The 19,808-nt window shown below is 39.1% G+C and overlaps 2 protein-coding genes and 1 non-coding gene across 4 annotated transcripts; 1 reads left to right on the forward strand and 2 right to left on the reverse strand.

Annotated features, from left to right (window-relative positions):
- Positions 1-1,142: 1,142 nt before the first annotated feature.
- Positions 1,143-3,095, reverse strand: LOC119495353 (otoraplin-like). Of its 2 annotated transcripts, XR_005208453.1 has the most exons (5): positions 2,910-3,095; positions 1,914-2,053; positions 1,536-1,646; positions 1,315-1,408; positions 1,143-1,245 (listed from the first exon to the last, which is right to left on the reverse strand). XR_005208453.1 is itself a non-coding variant. In XM_037781740.1 (4 exons), the coding sequence occupies exons 1-4, from the start codon at positions 3,022-3,024 to the stop codon at positions 1,385-1,387; spliced, it is 390 nt and encodes a 129-aa protein (XP_037637668.1). In that variant the 5' UTR covers positions 3,025-3,095; the 3' UTR covers positions 1,143-1,384. The 2 variants fall into 2 exon arrangements, 1 of the variants encoding a protein (XP_037637668.1); XM_037781740.1 differs by having other exon boundaries at positions 1,143-1,408.
- Positions 3,096-6,268: 3,173 nt separating this feature from the next.
- gtpbp2a (GTP binding protein 2a) lies at positions 6,269-16,624 on the forward strand. The gene is made up of 12 exons (XM_037781729.1): positions 6,269-6,633; positions 8,486-8,512; positions 8,967-9,151; positions 9,378-9,486; positions 9,578-9,775; positions 10,762-10,936; positions 14,279-14,498; positions 15,295-15,430; positions 15,544-15,602; positions 15,682-15,853; positions 16,074-16,238; positions 16,364-16,624. Exons 1-12 carry the CDS (start codon positions 6,442-6,444, stop codon positions 16,544-16,546), a joined length of 1,821 nt encoding a protein of 606 aa, XP_037637657.1. The 5' UTR covers positions 6,269-6,441; the 3' UTR covers positions 16,547-16,624.
- Positions 12,411-12,493, reverse strand: trnal-cag. The gene has a single exon. It is a non-coding gene; the product is annotated as a tRNA-Leu (tRNA).
- Positions 16,625-19,808: the final 3,184 nt, after the last annotated feature.

Here is a 19,808-nt window from a genome sequence, read left to right on the forward strand (position 1 = left end):
ATGGTGATTTTGATACTTCAATTTAAATAACGTTTATGTAATTTTGTGTAGCCCACCCAACAAAACATTCCCTACATTATCTCTCTGATAATGATATCAATGCAATCAATGAATTGTTGTCTCATGTAGAGGGGAAAGAAGCCATTTGTTTTATATATTGCTGTCATTTTAATTTGATGCAAGCATGGGAGAAAGAGAGAGAAGCGATGATTGAGTCCAGTGGCTTTTAGATGAGTCTGTAACAGGGTTATTATAGTGAACTAAAACTAAAACAAAAATAAGCAGTGAAAAATGTTTTAAGTGAACTGAAACTAAGTAAAAACTACTGTATATCCTTTAAGAAAAACTAATAAAAAATAAAATAAGGACATAAATTAATTTCACTTTTAGTTTTTTTAGCTATAATATATCACTACCAAAAAAAGGAGACGGCATGAATTTGAACAGACTTGACATTCCAGGAGATGGCGCTATGCTGCAATTGCTTCACATCGGACACTAAAGGAGCGTGAACATTATATCTGTCTCTAACAAAACAAACTAAAACTAAATATATAAAAACTAACACCTAAACTAAATCTTTCTGAAAAACTGTAACTAAACTAAAACTAGTAAACACACTCTGAAAACTAAAATTAAATTGAAAAGCCATAACTAAAATTAAAAAAATAATTGAAAATTCGAAAAAATGATAACCTTGGTCTGTAAGAGAGGCGATTGGAGCACATTAATTGGCTATAACAATTTAATAATAATTTTTAAAAAGTACTGTCTACAATACACAGTGAATGGATACCATGAGCAAATATGCCTTTGTGCAATTATTTCTCTGAAAGACTACATGTCTTTTGAAAAAGAGAAGATAAGAGGTGGACTTCTCTCCCTGCTATTTTAGAATGAATCATAACCTACTGCGTGAAATGCATTTAGTTTTGTAATAACAGTGTCAAGAAACCTTGACAGTGCACTAAAAAGGCTCCATCGGCATTACAAATTGAATTTGATGATAACAGGAGAATATCTTCACTGCAGTTCAAAGTCGATGTGTCAGCAGAAATGTACAATATAATGCAATCCTGAAGAGTCAAAAGTAGCAAACTGGAAAACAAATTGTTATCTTTTCAAATAATCAACATTTGGGATTGACATGAAAAAGGGTTTATTGAGCAAAGTGGCATGTTAAGACAAAGCAAAATATATAGGTGTCAAACTATGGGTCTATGGAGGGCTGAGGGCATCTGGATTTTCCTTCCAGTTGGAGACGACACCACGGGATGTAATGGGACATAGTGTGATACACTACTCTTAGACTACTCTCCTTTATAAAAGCCAGAGTTACTATAAAGCAAGAGTTGAAAAGAAAGAGGTTTCAGTCTGTCACGTCTTAATCACAGTAGAAGTCAGTGCTCTGAAAGAAAAAGGCAAAACAAAATGAAATAAACTTAAGATAAATGTTGACCACAACCTATTTTTTTTCCAGAAAATGAAAGTATTCATCTCAGATATTGTCCTCTAAAAGAGACACGTATACTCACAGTTGTGGGAATCAAAACTGTGTCTTCTGCAAACTTGTGTGTCTCCTTCACCATCGTTGCAGGGAAGTATCCAATGATGCCCATCTGGTGCACATACCGCTCACTATACACCTGCAAGGGAAAAAAAACATAAAAAACATGGCCTCTCTAACAAATTAACATGCACCACATTATATAATACACATTACTAAACTCGAAGTCATTTCTATGCTTGTTCATTTCAGCTACAATGAAACTGAATATTTAACCAAATGTCTTTGTTGACATTTTGCTCTTATCAAAAAGGTCAAATTTGTCACAGCTGCTGCACGTCCTGTCTTGCATAACTAATTGTACACTGCACTGCTAATAGATAATATGTAACAAATGTTGACATACACTTCCAGACCAGAAGACTCCGGCGCCCTCCTCTGGTACGAGTTTAGAATACACATAGACCACCTGACCCTTCTTGATGTTGATGAATCTGCAGTCAGGAGCTATGAAGTCATCCAGGGCTGTGGCCATCGAGAGAACATCTAATGAAGCACAGAAAACAAAAGAGGAAAGGGAAATATAGATTAATGAAAAAAACTCTATTTTTAAAACAGCAGTGGGTAGAATTGGAGCAAATTGATGATTAAAAATTGTTATTTTTATAAATCGGTCACTATATCCTGACAGTTGTGCATGAGACAGGTAATCTGAAAGAAAATCATGTGCCTCTGTGTCCTCAGGTGCTCCTTATGGCATCTGCAAGATCTCACAGACCGGAGGAAAACAACCAATCAGAGCTGATCTGGAGCCTGCCGTTACTGAGCAGCTGTCAATCACTTGTAGTGCACTGTTTAGCTGTAAAATGAGAAAGCATGTGACCCGTCAGCCATGTTGAGATCAGTTGAGGAAATACCAAGCACCGTCCACCAGCCGAAGCAAACTTTCTCATCTTACAGCTAAACAGTACACTACAAGATGTTTCTGAAAACAATTGAGGAGATAAATAGGCATTACAGTGACAGAATATTGATTAATATTTGATCAGCGCTACCTAGTTTGACCGTTCGATGAGAGTTTGCGAGTGATTGTCAGCTGCCTCCGTTGAATGAACAGCCAATAGGAACACTCTCTCTCTCTGAAATGAGTCACGGGCTAGATTTTGTAAAGCCTAAAAACAGAGCCATGAGGAGGTGCAGAAGTCTAGTTATCTCTTAGAACACTTGAATTACAATATGCTGAAAGGTTATTATGGAACTTTTGCCCAATGATGACAAAAACATTCTGCCTACTGAAGCTTTAAAAGGTTATCAAGTACATGCATTTTATTGCATGATTTTAATACGTAACCCTTTTCAGGATACCCACTGCGTCATGCTGCCCTTTAAAGCTCTGACTTACATGAGCATTCTGCATCTCCACAAATCTTGTTGTCTGCTAGTTTATCCATACGGACGGCCCTCGCAGTCTGGTGTAGAAGTCCCACACAAAACAGAATCACCAGTGGATAATTCATGCTGACCGACAGAGAGTGTCGTGCGGCGTGCAGATGTGAATGTGGAAGTTTGCAAGAACTTGAAGCTGTAAAAATCCCAAAACAGTTCTCTCAGCCAGCAGTGAATGGGCTGGGCCCCTACATCAGAGGTTGCCTAACCAATCAGTGTTGAGTTTCCGAAATGCCACACTGTGGAAGTATTCATTTCCCACAGGGGAGTAGGCTGACTTTTCTCAAGTCTCAGTCTCTCTGCAGGAACAAGCAGTCACAGTTCATGTGACCTGTTTGTCTTGAGCTCTGTAAAAAAACAAGCAAGTTTACGTGTTTGGAATTGTTGTTCTTTCAACAGGTCTTGGTGTAAGTGCCATATTTTTGAACAGAACAAAATGTCCTATGCAATAAGCAATATGATTTCTTTTAAGGGAGTAAAATCTAAAGCTCATCTTGAGTTAAAGGTGCAACTAATCTAAAATGAGTTTGGAAAATGTTCAGCTGCGTTGTTGTGTTAACTTAAAGAGGACCTACTATGCTTATTTTCAGGTGCATACTTGTATTTTGGTTTTCTACTAGAATAGCACCTCTTTTCACCCGCTGTCTGAAACGCTCTGTTTGAGCTCCTGCCCCCATCTACCCCCCTACCCACCCCGTCAGTCAGCTCTGATTGGTCAGCTGGCCCACTGTTGTGATTGGTCATCCGAACCAAACTCTTCGGACTCCAGCTCCGCTCTATCTAGCTTTGTTTGAGGGAGTGCCAAACTAGCCGTTATGCAAATGTGTTACTTGGTGACATCACCACGTTACAGAAGAAAAGGCAGGACTTCAAGCAAGGCGTTTCAGGCAGTTCAGGAGCGGTGTTTATGTGGGGGAGAGTAACTCCCTTTGACGTGGACTTTGGGTTTTGTAACTTTGCAGACGCAAAACTATATGACACACTAAAGGAAAGGGATAAAGCACAAAAGCATAACAGGTCCCCTTTAAGTTATTTGAGTAACTTACATTCAGCTCTGATGCTCCTCTCGTGTGATTCCAAAGGCTTGAGATGAAATATAGGTCAAATTAAATTGTTTTAAATGGAAAAAGAGCTGAAAAGTGATGATGCCACCACTAGTATAAGTAATTGCAACAACAACAGGAGCTAATGTAATGTAAGTTTGCTAGCAACTTCTGGTTCTAGTTCAAATCTAGACATTTGCAAAACAAATATGTTAAACAAATTGAGCCAAACCCAGTCTAACTTACATTTTCAAATAGTCAGGAAATGGCTAAACAGACTAAGTAATGCACAGTCACACCCACTTTCAAATGGTGTCAGAAACTATGGCCAACATATTCGCTACTCATTCTTATTTTTAATTTTGCATTGTAAACATGTGTGTGCTCTCACAAGCCCCTAGAGGCCCATGGAGTTTGGACAAATATAGTAGTCATATCTTCAAACACACAGCTGATGGTGCTCTTGCCCTCTAGCTATGGTCAAGAAATTGCAGCACTCAAGAGCCTCTCTGTTTGTTTATATGCTTGTTTTTGCCAGGTTAAAGAAATGACAGTCTGTCAAAAAACACTTTCATGGAAGCAATACTCTACTGTAATGCTGTATGATAGACAATATGATAATTTAGGAGTATAACATTGTTGGATAAACCAAACTATAGTTAATGTTTATGAATAGGCCTTCAGCCTTTAATACGGGTGTAGGCCTGTTATGCTTAACAGAAAGTGAAAGAACCTCAACCACATCAAATTGATCACACTGGAAATATGTATTTTGTTGGTGAAATAATTAAGTAAAACCTTTATTAAAAGAAACCAGGTTTTGTAATATTTTCTTGTCTTCTGTTAAAAGTTATCATTCTTATGCTGCCACGAGGTTATTGACTAATAATATACCTCAAAGTGAAGAAGTAAAGCCTCTAAATGCTATAGATCAAATTATATAATGTGCGTTGATAACACATTGCATCATCTTTTGTAGGCAACATTTCTAAAGTCTTTGTAAACAAGTTATTTCTTTCTTTGTCTGTTGCAAAGCTATGCAAAACGGTGTGTGTGTGTGTGTGTGTGTGTACACGCTGTGATGACCTCGGTTGCTAGGCGGGCGGGGTTTAAAAACCTACATACAATCCCGTGCGAGTCATAAGGCAACTAGAACCACTTTCATGGGAGCAATACTCTACTGTAATGCTGTATGATGGACAATATGATAATTTAGGAGTATAACATTGTTGGATAAACCAAACTATAGTTAATGTTTATGAATAGGCCTTCAGCCTTTAATACGGGTGTAGGCCTGTTAGGCTTAACAGAAAGTGAAAGAACCTCAACCACATCAAATTGATCACACTGGAAATATGTATTTTGTTGGTGAAATAATTAAGTAAAACCTTTATTAAAAAAAAAACAGGTTTTACTTCTACGAGGTTATTGTCTATTAATATAAGATAAGATAAGATAAAATAGAACTTTATTAATCATGAAGGAAATTCTTGAGCCAGAGATTGCTCAAAAATACAACAAAATTACAACAAGTTCAAGTGTATCAAATACAAGTGTATAAAATAAAAAGGTAGTAATTTCTAGCACCAGTGCCTAATACAATAACAATTAAGTAAGATACATTTAGTAAAATGAGTAAATAAGATAAAATAAGTAAAATGAAAAAGGCAAAGTAAGCTAAATAAAAACAGAAAAATAAGTAAGTAATATTGCACATGTACAAACATAAATAATAAAGTGAAGAAGTAAAGCCTCTAAATGCTATAGATCAAATTATATCATGTGGGATGATAACACTTTGTGAAATAACAAAATAATAAAGTAAAACTTTTATTAAAAGAAACCAGGTTTTGTATTATTTTCTTGTCTTCTGTTAAAAGTTTTTTTTTATCATTCTTATGCTTCCACGAGGTTATTGACTATTAATATACCTCAACGTGAAGAAATAAAGCCTCTAAATGCTATAGATCAAATTATATAATGTGCCTTGATGACACATTTCATCATCTTTTGTCAAACAAGTTATTTCCTTCTTCGTCTGATGAAAAGCTCTGCAAAACGGTGTTCATCTGTGTGTGTGCACGCTGTGATGACCTCGGCAGCTGGGCGGGCGGGGTTTAAAAACTTACACACAATCCAGTGCATGTCATAAAGCAGCTATCACCGCCCATGCGTGCTCTCCACATGTACAAATCAGACATGTAGCACTGTGACGTAGGCGCGCTGTACACTCAAAGAGACGCCAGTCGGTGCTGTTATTGTTCGGTTTGAAGAGTCTGCGGGTGGTCGACGCTTTGTTTTTTATTTTGGGGGGCTTTAAAACTACCACTAAAGCAGGTAAACACCACCACCTGCACACCTGGACTAAGGGTTATTTAATAATACAGCATTGTATCCAGGTAGTAGTGGTAAAAGCTAATAAAGTTACAGGTCCCAGAGCAGCTGATGGATGAGCGGGTATCAGAGTTATTCGGCTCCTCAGGACATAATGGACCTCACGGCTCTGGATCTCAGGGTGGAAGCGGCTTCATGGTAGCCTCCAAGAAAGCCTGGGTGAAGAACAACAAGAAAGCCAACAAGACTCGATACACTCGCGGCTTCAAACCGAGCAATAACACCCCGTATCTACCTCCAGAGGTAAGCCTAGCAGAGCCGAGCTAACACTGTTTACCTCAGCAGAGCCTGACCTTCCTCTGAACCGCTGACACGTAGCTCAGTGGGCAAAAGGAAGATGAATGGCGTGGTTCTGCTGTAATGTGCTGTGAACTGTGTCATTCACAGCAGCCTAGTTTCACAGTACTGAGTCTAAATATGTGTTTTAATGTAAAAAGCAGCTTGCTATGTGGTTAGCATGTTGCTCGCTATCAGAAGAGGAACAGCTGTGTTTGTAAATATCTAACTGGGGGGTGTGTGTGTGATGTTACTGGGTCGACCTATATCTAGCTAGTGTTTCTATTACCAGCCCTGACATTCACTCAGACAAGGACTGTGTTACTACACAGTAATGAAAGATTACTTTGACCACTTGTTTATAATGTTACCTAAACTTAAACACAACTAACTTGCTCATTATTTTATCAGAAACCTGAAAGAAATTATTGTGTTGACATGCAAGCTCAACCTTACTTAACCTGGAGATAGTGTGTTTAATGTTAATTCAGACAGTTTATTTCTTTTTTTTATACTTTCTTTTTTTTTCTTTTTTCAAGGCTGTTTTCATATATATGCAATCCACTGTTTGTAATTACAACAGACTATAAACCTACTTTTAAGTAGATGAGCTTACAGACAAACCCATGAAGTACACTAGAAAAAAACAACTTCAACATTCAAAACCAAAAACAAAACCAAGAAAAGAAATAACAATAATAATAATAATGACAAAAAGAAAGAATAGAGTTACAAAAAACAATAACAAAGCAAAAAACAAAAAACACACATAAAAATAATAAAATAATAATTCAGACAGTTTAGCTTTGACTTTAAAGAGATCAGCAATATCCACCATGGTCATAGACTATAATGTCAATGGGACAAGCCTCAACATGTTCCATGACTTCATATTTGTGTTTCAGCTGATCCCCCAGTATGTAACCAGCTCCACTGTCCTGCAGTGATCATAATAGTTGTTCTTTCAACAGGTCTTGGTGTAAGTGCCATATTTTTGGACAGAACAAAATGTCCTATGTAATAAGCAATATAATTACTTCTAAAGTATTTTATGTAACTAGAAGTAAAATCTAAAGATCATACTTGCTTATTGTCAGGTGCATACTTGTATTTGGGGTTTCTACTAGAACAGCACCTCTTTTCACCCTCTGTCTGAAACGCTCTGTTTGAGCTCCTGTTTGTTTCTTGGTGACATCACCACATTACAGAAGAAAAGGCAGGACTTCAAGCAAGGCGTTTCAGGCAGTTCAGGAGCAGTGTTTATGTGGGGAAGAGTAACTCCCTTTGACGTGGGCTTTGGGTTTTGTAACTTTGCAGACACAAAACTATATATCACGCTAAAGGAAAGGGATAAAGCACAAAAGCACAACAGGTCCCCTTTAAGTTATTTGTGTAACTTACATTCAGCTCGAGGCTCCTCTCGTGATTCTAAAGGCTTGAGATGAAATATAGGTAAAATGGAATTGTTTTAAATGGAATAAGAGCTGAATGTAACCAGCTCCTCTGTCCTGCAGTCATCATAATTGTTAGTATATATTTGAGATATTTGTCCCATTTGTAGTGATATTGACTAGTTCACCATGTGTGCTTTGTCTGATAACACATTAAGTAGCTGTGTATTAAGGCTAGCTAAGCAGTTAGTCAGTTTGTATAGCTCTCGGCGACTACCTATTCACAGCAGTGCACTGACCGCTCATTCAGTCAGATTGTTTTTCTTTGTGTCTTTTAACAGATCAATAGCCTGTTGTCTCACTTCTCTACAGTCTGACACCTGTTCTGTCTCTGTCTGTCCCTCTTTGTTTCTCTCCCCGTCTCTCAGGCTGAAGAGGGAAATATAGAGTACAAGGTAAGCAAATTAGCTGTGATGCAAGAACCCGTGCTGCTGTGTTCAAAAGATATTTAGTTTTATTCTTCAAAGTGGACTAGTTGCTTCATATAACATTATAACATGTATATATTCATGACAATAGTGTGGAGGTTATAGGTCAATCGTTTTTACAATAAGCTGTCAGCAATTTGTAGGTAATATGTCAGAATATATAAGTGAAGTCTCACATGCTGTACCGTGGAAAAACCAACACCACAGTGGATTAGCACGAGAATTTTTAGTATCTGGACAGCTGCCTCCCCTTCTACATCACCAACACTTTATATCAGATGTTTATTGTCCCCAACCCTACAGTAACCCTTTGCATTGCTAGTTACTTGCTTGAATTATTTAACCACCGACTAGACCCATTTCATTTTTCACAATAAGGTTTAAATTCAGCACTGATTTCCATAGTCTTTCCCTTGTCTAGCTGAAGCTGGTGAACCCTACGCAGTACCGTTTTGAGCACCTGGCTACACAAATGAAATGGCGGCTGCAGGAGGGTCGAGGCGAAGCTGTTTACCAAATAGGTGTGGAGGACAATGGCTTGCTGGTGGGACTACCGGAGGAGGACATGAGGACATCGCTGAAGACGCTCCATAAGCTGGCAGAGAAGTAAGTCAAGATATCAGATTCACTTGAACCTTAGTATGTCGTCACAGTTTGAAAGCATCAAGTTGTAACCCTGACCAAAGAAATGGTAAATAAGATGTGCCTTTAAAAACAAAGCCATCGTCCAATTCGCATAGGCATACTATAAGCAATAAGTGATCGTTATGTAATTACACAATCAAAACGCCAAACTTTTATTTATATATTTGTGTTTCTCTTTTTCTAACAGGGTTGGAGCCGACATCACTGTCCTCAGAGAAAGAGAGGTGGACTATGACTCTGATGTGCCTCGTAAGATCGCTGAAGTTCTCATTCGCAAGGTGCCAGATGACCAGCAGGTTAGTAGGGCTACTGTGAAGGCATGTTGCTTTTTTGGTTGTTGTTTTTTTTTTTTGTATCCCTTCTCATTCTTTGTGTTTTTTCCTGCAGTTCTTGGACCTGCGAGTTGCCGTACTGGGTAATGTGGACTCGGGCAAGTCCACTCTGCTGGGCGTTTTGACACAGGGCGAGCTGGACAATGGACGGGGACGAACGAGGCTCAACCTCTTCAGACATCTGCATGAGATCCAGACTGGGCGCACCTCAAGCATCAGCTTCGAGATCCTTGGCTTTAATAGTAAAGGAGAGGTGAGAAAAGATCCAACGCCCTAGAATAAATAATGTGTACCCTAGTTATATACTCTTTAGGGCTGTCAATCGATTACAATATTTAACCGCGATTAATCGCATGGTTGTCCATAGTTAATCGCGATTAATAGCAAATTAATCTCACAATTTGTATCTGTTCAAAATGTATCTTTAAATGGAGCTTTGTCAGAAATCAATTAACAACACAAAACAATGAAAAATATTGTCCAGAAACCCTCACAGGTACTGCATTTAGCATTAAAAATATGCTCAAATCATAACATGATAAACTCAAATCCAACAGGCAACAACAGCTGTCAGTGTGTTTACTTGATTATGACTTGCCCCAAACTGCATGTGATTAACATAAAGTGGGCATGTCTGTAATGTGGAGACTCCTGTGTACCAATAGAACCCATTTTCAGATCAAGGGACTCCTATGAAAATGGCCATGGCAGTTTTTCCTCGCCAAAGTTTAGCGCAAGTTTGGAGCATTATTTTGCCTCCTTCGCGACAAGCTAATATGACAGTGTTGGTACCAAAGGATTCCTTAGGATTTCTAGTCTAATGTGATACCATATACAGTATACCCACTATAGCTTTAAAACCTAAAAATCGCAAGTTACTTTAATGCGTTAAAGAAATTAGTAGCATTAAAACAAATTTGTGTTATCGCATTATTATTGCGTTAACTTTGACAGCCCTAATACTCCTACATAATTTGTTGTAAATAGTCAGAGTTAAATACATTACGTTATGGTTATCACAGGGTTTCCTTATCAAGATCTTCAAGTAGATCAGACAAGACAATATGGTTTTGGTAATAGTGGTATACATAGGGAACACAGTTTCATACAATGTAATATTAATGTCATGCATCTGCAAGTAACGTTGGTGAGTTATATCTAGCCTGACTTATACTTTCAAATACATAACTGAGGAATACGTTGGTAGATCATGACACTCCAGATATGACCTTTTCCTAGGTTGTGAATTACAGCGAGTCTCGAACAGCAGAGGAGATCTGTGAGAGGGCCTCTAAAATGATCACATTCATTGATCTGGCGGGTCACCACAAGTACCTGAAGACCACCATCTTTGGCCTCACCAGCTACTGTCCGGATTTCGCTATGCTGGTCGTCAGCGCAAATACCGGCATTGGTGAGTACTAATTGATTAATGTAAGTTTCTAATGTTTTTGTAAATGTTTTAGCATCATCGTATGTCAGTTCAAATGTACCGGTGTCTCTCTGTGTGCACTTTATCCGGTCACTTTACTATTCAGATAAGACCAGCAGGAAGTGGAGCTCTCCTAGGGACACGTACTGGTAATAGACACTTGCAGGGCTGGTCTGACAGAGAGCCTACGTTTGTGTACACCTACAGTGGAATTGGCCAGCTGTGACTTTGCAAACATATGATATCTGAGCTTATGTAACAGGCCACCATTCCTACCACAGCCGCTTAACCCCTCCTTCTCGTCCCTGCCTGCCACTACTCAAATATCTCAAATACCATCCATTCATGTCAGAGTCCTCTGACCCACTGGAGGTCACTGACATTTTCAATTTTGGACCACTCCCTTGTTTTGTTAGTCTAGTGTCACCTGGAATCCCACAATGCTTTGCAAAGCGATTCGCTTGTGTCCCATAGAAAAGTAATGCAGGTGAATTTTTCCACCTTTAGTGGATCTTTATCTTCACTTTGGCATTGTATATGAACTATTTATTTTTATTTATTTATTTGCACATATATAAAACTGCACAAAATCACAAAAAACAAGAAATGTGTCAGGAGATGTCAAGAAGCCACGGGCTTATATACAAAGGACCTCCCCACAACCCCAGGAGAAAAAAACTATAACAAAAAAGGAAGAAAGTTCTAAACTAACGTAATTTTAAAAATACAACAAAAGTTAAACAACAACAAGAAGTACCCAAAATGTGCAGAAAAACCTAACCAAACAGTGGAAAACAATCCAATAAAAACAATGAAATACAAACAAAAAACAGTACAGAAAAAAAAGAAAATGTATCTAAAAGATAATAAGACATCATAAAATTAAATGTGATGATAATTTCCTTTTAAAATGTTCTAAGGATAACGAGCTCTTGATAACATGTATTTTGGTGTTCCATATTTGTAAACCACGATATCTGAGGGAGTACTGGCCATGTTTTGTTTTGTAAAAAGGCAGGTGGAGATGATTAGCCTGTCTAGTGTTATGTGAATGAACTTGAGAATTAGATTTAAAGAAGTTGCTAAACGATGATGGTAAAGAAGAAGGCAAGAACATATATTTATATATAAACACACATATCTGATGAATATTTATGTCATAAACTGAAAGAACTACTTATTGTATTGATAGATTCTATATTAATGCATCATATTCTTTCACCAACCCAGACCTTTTATGATAGCATCAAGTGTGACTGAGTGCAAGAAGGACATACTTTGAAACTTGAGCAGCTGAAACTGGCGGGACAGGCTAGACCAGTGGTCTGCAACCTACTTTGTTTTTCTTGTGAAGAAGACATATTTGCTCTTTTGTTAGTATACTTTTACTTTAATTTCTGAAATAGTAGAACACCATGTGGTTAAGTTTGTAGGATTTGTTAAAAGAAAATGTTATTGTCAGAAGTGGGATTCGAACCCACGCCTCCAGGGGAGACTGCGACCTGAACGCAGCGCCTTAGACCGCTCGGCCATCCTGACACATTTGTCACTGAGGTAACTCTGCGATATAAGGGGGATGAAGGGGGGAGGGGACTCTGACAGGCGCAGTAAGTGGGCCTAGATAAGAACACACTGTTAAGAGCTTGTGACCTTCTGTGAAGAATCTCTGTGCTTTTGTAAGCAATAGCTTTTAATAATATAGTGTTATTGAGAAATCCGTAGTTAAAGTTTTATTTTTGCAAATGGCAAGGAGACATGTAGCTGAAACCTGAGCCTTGGAGACAACACTTGTTACTTAGCACTCCAGCTCACAGCCTGCTGGAGTTATTAGGTGAACTATATTAAGCTACTGTTAATGTATGGCTGGCAGTTTTCAGGTTATTTTTAAGGTAATTTTGAATATGATTTGATGAGTTAACAAAGTTATCTAACAAATGGTACATTTTCTTTTGCATTCTTATTGCTTTTTTTAGTGGTAAACAATGAAAAGTGATGTTGCCCACCTGCAGTAGTAGAATACCACCATGTAGGCGTTGCTGTGTTTGTGTGGGTGTCTGATCTAAAATAGGGCATGCTGGGGGAAATGGGGTCAAGAATGAGGATCCCCTTAGATACACAACAGACAGAAAGGGCACACAGTGTCTGCAACCTAAGAGCAACAGCTTTAATTATGAAACAGGGTAATGGATCCGTGTAATGCATCCATTACACGGATCCATTTGGTTTTTATCTGTAACGAGCCAAAAAGCCAAAGGGCGGGTAAATCATCTTGTATCATTCTGCAATGACTTACCAAATATCTTGGTACCTCCATGAGGGACTTTGTTTTTACTATGCACCTTTACCTTGGCTGCTCTGAAAATAACACACAACTAGCAAAACAACCTGCTGCTCAGCTGATGAGGGTATATGATGATGGGTATATTGAGTCTCGGTCAACCTGTAAATGTGTGTTATGGTGCAGTACCCTTGAACTACTTTGTGATGTAGGTCGATTTGTGACATAACCTACTATACATACACATACGTACCGACATTGTTTTCGCTCACACGTCATCTTTGTTTACAAAGAAACAGGATCCACCAGACTTGCCCCCAGGACACGACTGCACCTATGAGAAGTCACTGTGTTTACAAAAGTTTGTCTTTGGTATTCTGGACAACCTTGGCATTAAAGAGGACCTATTATACTTATTTTCAGGTGCATACTTGCATTATGGGTTTCTACTAGAACATGTTTACGTGATTTCATGTTCAAAAATCACTTTAGTTTCTCAAACCGGCTGTGCTGCAGCACCTCTTTTCGCCCTCCGTCTGAAACGCTCTGTTTGAGCTAGGTTTTCTTGAGGATGTGCCAAACTAGCCGCTAGGCAAAGTGTGTTACTTGGTGACATCACAACATTACGGAATAAAAGGCAGGACTTGAAGCAAGCCATAATAGGTCGCCTTTAATTACATAATTACCATATATGATTGAATATTCATGTACTGATATCCTATCTACTTCCTCCGATGACATAGCAATCATACGTCATGGTAAATTCTACCTGGTCTTATCAGTTTGTGTACATGCTCTCTTGACCCTCAGACTGACATGAAGTGCAGCAGATAAGCAGTGTTATCTTAGGTCACAACAGTCCTTTCCCTCAAGGATGTGGATTTCCTTAGGTGTCCAAACGGATGTTTGCAGAGGACACTGGATCCCTTCCTGTTCATTCAATGCAAATGTATCTGTATACAAACATCTTGCCAATATCTGAAATGAACATGGTAGTAGCGAAACCCCCTGACTAGACCTACTTCCTCTCCTTTCTATTTTTCCAGCTGGAACGACACGGGAGCACCTGGGACTCGCCATGGCCCTGAAGGTGCCCATCTTCATCGTCATCAGTAAGGTGGACCTCTGTACGCGAGCCACAGTGGAGCGCACTGTGCGGCAGCTGGAGCGTGTCCTGAAGCAGCCGGGCTGTAACAAGGTGCCCATAGTTGTCAGCAGTACGGACGATGCCGTCACGGCAGCGCAGCAGTTCGCCCAGTCACCCAAGTATGAAACAACTACATACTGTATACAAAATTGAATGTGTGTACATGAACCATTAAATGATTTGTAGTCGTGTGTGCCCTTGGGTTATAGTAAACTGAAACTGAAACGAAAACGAAAATAAGCAATGAAGAATATTTTTAGTCAACTGAAACTAAATAAAAACTATATTCTTTAAGAAAAACTAAACAGAAACTATATTTATATAACTATTTATTTAAAAATTAAATAAAAATGAATTTAATTCATTTCAGTTTTAGTTTTTTAACTATAATAGATCACTACCAAAAAAAGGAGAAGGCATGAATTTCCATCAACTCTCGGGACATTGAACCACAGAAATTGAAAGGACTTGACTTTCCAGGATATAGCTCTATGCCGCAATTGCTTCACATCAGACACTAAAGTTGCAAGAGGATTAAACGTAGTCATTCATATACAGTTCTCCAACCATGTATTTTTGTATGTATACAGCTAGATACTACTGAGATATTATACCTGGCCCTAAGAAATACAAACTAAAACTACTGTAAAACTAAATATATAAAAAACTCAAACTAAACCTTCCTGAAACTAAATTTAAACTAGTAAACACACTCTGAATACTAACTAAAAGTAAACTAAAATCAAATCAAAAAGTCAAAACTAAAAGGAAATACAAAAAAATAATTGAAAATTCAAAACTATTATAACCTTGGTGAGCCTCCTGTATAATGTAAAACCCTTATAAGAGTATAAGGTAGAGACTAGCCAATGATGTCTGTGTGTCCTCAACTCGTGTTTGTGCTCTTCCTGGCAGCATCACGCCCATCTTCACCCTGTCCAGCGTGTCTGGAGAGAGTCTAGACTTGCTTAAGGTCTTTTTCAACATCCTCCCTCCTCTCAGCAACAGCAAGGAGCAGGAGGAGCTCATGCAACAGCTCACTGAGTTTCAGGTATGTCTGAGGTATTTATGTATGCATGCAGGTGATCGGCCGGCACATACACAAGCTTCTAAATACACACACATGATTTTGATGTTGATTGACATCGGTGTGCATCATTACAGGTGGATGAGATCTACACAGTGCCAGAGGTGGGGACTGTGGTGGGAGGTACTCTGTACAGGTCAGTGTGTTACTTCATGTTCATCTAATTCAACTTGGCATGGACTCTCTCTGACCCACTGTTCTCTTTGAATGTGCAGTGGTATTTGCCGTGAGGGAGACGATCTTGTGGTAGGGCCCACAGACTCGGGCCAGTTCCACAAGTTGACCATCGGGAGCATCCAAAGAAACCGCTCAGGGTGCAGGGTGCTCAGGGCTGGCCAGGCTGCCACACTCGCCCTGGGCAACTTCGACCGCTCACTACTACGCAAGGTTAGACACTTTTGTTTGTACCACATGTGTCTTGTTCTTTCTTTGCCTGTCTCAGTATTTAGAGGGAGTGTGTGTTCCTTGTTTTTTCATGAAAAAAATAGTCTGATTTGGTACTTTATCCATGCTTCATATGGAAAAAATTGCAAAAAAAATATGTTTTATCGTCTTAGACACTGAATCCTCATCTCTGTGTGTATGTCCATGTATTTTCCACTCCCAGGGCATGGTGATGGTGAGCCCGGAGATGGATCCTACCATCTGCTGGATGTTTGAGGCGGAAATTGTGCTGCTCTTCCACGCCAAGACCTTCCACAAGGGCTTCCAGGTCACTGTGCACATTGGCAACGTGAGACAGACCGCCACTGTGGAAGCTGTATACGGCAAGGTTAGTTCATCCATGAGTTACAACTGTTCCCATCTGAAAATTGTCCTCTTACTTCCAAAACCCGGGCTTGTTATATTGCAGTGTCTTTTTTCTTCCTATTCTTATGATACATCCCTGTACCACAGGAGGAGCTGAGGACAGGCGAAAAAGCAGTGGTCCTCTTCAAGTTCTTCAAGCATCCAGAGTACCTGAAAGTGGGAGCTAAGGTGCTCTTCAGAGAGGGCGTGACTAAAGGTATCGGCCACATCACCAAGTTGCAGCCCATCGCCCAGTACCGGCCGTCCCAAAGCGAGGACGAAGACGCCTAAAGTTTGTCGGAGAAAACAACAGAAAACACCGTCCCACATAAAAACAAGATGCTTTATAAACCTCCTGCTTTCTCCAAAGGCCACTCTGTCCTGTTCCCTGCACAGTAAATCCCTCTCACAGGAGATTATAGTTTTATCCAACCTTTTCCAAAAGCCTTATCCTCACCATCCTCCTCATGTGTCCCCTTCAGCCTTTTTTAAATAACTGCAGATTTTTTTTTAAGTCTGCTTTCTGGTGTTGGGATTTAAAGAGTGTTGCTTTTTACGGCTTTCCGATAAGAGGAAACCTCTCAGCCACCTCTATAACACATTCACTTAGTAACGTCTACCAAAGTGATATTCAGTGTCAAGAACACATAGTTGCAAGTGGCAGCTAGAAAATTGCTTACACACGCCTACGTTGAAGTGCTGCTTACACAGTCTACACCTAAATGCACTCCTAACACACTTCGAAAAAGATGCCCACACACACTCTTGCACTGAAACATAAATGCCAGTGTTGATATACCTTTTGCAGATTAATCGTTTACAAACAGTTTCAAGCATGAGATGCTTGGACGTTAAGGTGTATCACCAATGTCGTTGTTGTTATTGCCTCACAGCAGCTCGTCTGTGTGACCCCGTTTACACCTGGCATTAAAATGCGTTTCGGGTGACCAGATTGCAGTGGGATAGTGCTTGATCACATGATCGCATTAAGGACGGATTGTGATCCGATCGGCCAAACCACCTCCGGAGGTGGTCATTGTGACCACGTTGAACACAAGTGTAAATGCAATTACGTTTTCAATCCACATACAACAACTTTGTGGGTGGAAATATGTAACGCTTGGGCTGTCCTGAGTACCATTTTTTGGGCTCCAGAGCTTTGGTAGTAATCAACCGCGGAAATTTGAAGCTTCGGCCAGATGTATGTGTGTGTGTGTGGCTCAACCTGCAGCGTGCTCTCAGCGCTCTTCACAGCTCTGTCTGCACTCACCGAGTTTAGATATACCTCAAAATCATGTTTGCAGGCCCTCTCCCCCTAAACGGCGGCGTTTTGAGGCTGATGTGTCCACGCATTATGCACCGCCTCTCCGGCAGTACCTGGCTTCCTCTCATATATAATATAATACCAGGTGTAAATGAAATCAGGTTAAATCATATCTAGATGCAATCTGGATTCTGGATACAAGAAGCATTTTAACGCCAGGTGTAAAAAGGGAGGTCTGTGTGACCAGCATAGTGCCTGACTGAAAAGGACAAGCCTCACTGTATACTATTTTCTTAGTAACCGCTAATGTAATTGTGTGAGCTAATAGCAGTTCTCAGACACAGCTCGTCAGTTGTACATAAGCTAAACCATCTCGCTTCAAGCTATAATATTGCTGACAAGCGCACTTTATGAAGGTAAAAGTAGGGGCATTGCGAGGTATGCAGAGTTAGATCTTGACCCAGTTTGTATGTCGGCTCGCCAAGATACGTCACATTGGCGATCACGCTGTTAAGTAGTTTCGTTTTGTCACATTATGTCCGTGAGAATTCTGTTTTTTTTATTCACAAATAATGCCTCACGATAGCGCAGTGAGATGGTAACGATCTCGCTGCCTGTCTTTTCAAGTGCTTTAGTTACTCAGGTCAGTTTAGATATCGTGTTAGATGGCATTCCACTCTCGCAGAACGACTCCAGTGGAGGTTTCTGTCGCTGACTTGGGGGAGAGAAAAGATAAAGGTGTTTCTCCCAAAGAGATGCGTTTGATTGCAGATTATATAGTATGTGAAGCTGCCTACTGATGCAGCTTTGTTTTAAAGAAATTAAGTTTGAGGTACTTGATGTCGTCTCTACACTTAAGTTACTGAGTTCACTAACGTTGAGGGGGTTTTAACACAGTGCCTAGTGGAACTACCTGTTTGAGTAGTCAACCATTACACCCCAAAGTTTTACAACTTAGTAAAGAAATCTAATTAAGTTGGTGCTATTCTTTGAAAAAGCTTTTGATATTTAGAGGACAACTTTGAAAATGAATGATTATTGCTACTCTGTTCAAGGCTGCTGTTGGCCTTATCATGTCTTATTATAGCATGTTGATGTGACTTACACATACATTTGTTGTCCCACTGACATCAACGAGGACGACGGAAATGTGTGCCCTGTTTTGTTGCAACTACGTTGTTGTTGTTCTGCACACTTTGTGTGCATTCAAAGAGAGGAAAACTAAGAACGCCTTTCAACCAAAACATTTTATAGCCTTTATGAAGAGCTTGTTAGTTTGTTTTAATGCAGCTGAGAAGTATTTTATAGATTTCTAGTAGTTCAGGATTTTACAATTTATTCAATCACTTTTTCACTGTTTTTGCAGTTTTCTTAATGACACCAATACATCTTTACGTTTTAGACCTTTTCCTTTAAATTGAAAGTGTAATATGTTCATCATTATTTGGGTGAAATGCAATATTTATGTACAGATCCAATTTGCGTATCATGATGTACATGAATAAAAGTTTTATTGTCTCTTAAGCAGGTGTGGTGTTTTAAGTAATACACAAAATTGCTCAATGTTTTCAACCATGTCATCATAAACCCATCACAAAACCATGACTCACTGCACTCAATTTTGTTTTAAAAGGCGTCGATATTTCATTTCCCTGACACTGATCCTCCTAATCCGCTCCTTAGCTGATGCAAGACAAACGCAAGAATAATTTCCTCGTTCAGAACAACAGTTTCACCATGGTAGAAAAGTGTAAACGAAACAGGACTCCTCTGCTCATAATGGTGTGACTGCTCTCATCCTACTTGACAATCACATATTATCATTTCAAAATATATACTCTCTCTTCTTACAAAATAAAATTATTTTTTGTATCTCTTAAGCGAACAAGAAAACGTCATATTGACACTCACGTGAGGATCCCTGCTGTATTCTCAACCCTATTAGTGCCATCTGCTGGCACATCAGAATACTACAACAGCATGTGCACTACTGCAAAATGTAAAAATGATCTTTAATATACGCTGGTTTACAAAACTATTCCTTCAAAGTATTGCCTTTCCCTTTATAATAAAAAAGTGATGTGAAACAAAGTGCATAAATAAACACTTTCTGTAATTTGTACACATTCTTATAATATAAAGCACAATAACATTGATTATTTAAAACAAGTCCTTGTGTATCCTGTTAACAAAATGGCTTTTCTTTCCTCGAGCAAATGCATGAACTTTCCTTTGCACACGTTTGTGATATACTGTATATGCATTATCAGAGGATTTTATTTAAAAAAA

The sequence above is a fragment of the Sebastes umbrosus genome, chromosome 10 (genome assembly GCF_015220745.1).
Source record: "Sebastes umbrosus isolate fSebUmb1 chromosome 10, fSebUmb1.pri, whole genome shotgun sequence".
NCBI lineage: Eukaryota > Metazoa > Chordata > Actinopteri > Perciformes > Sebastidae > Sebastes > Sebastes umbrosus.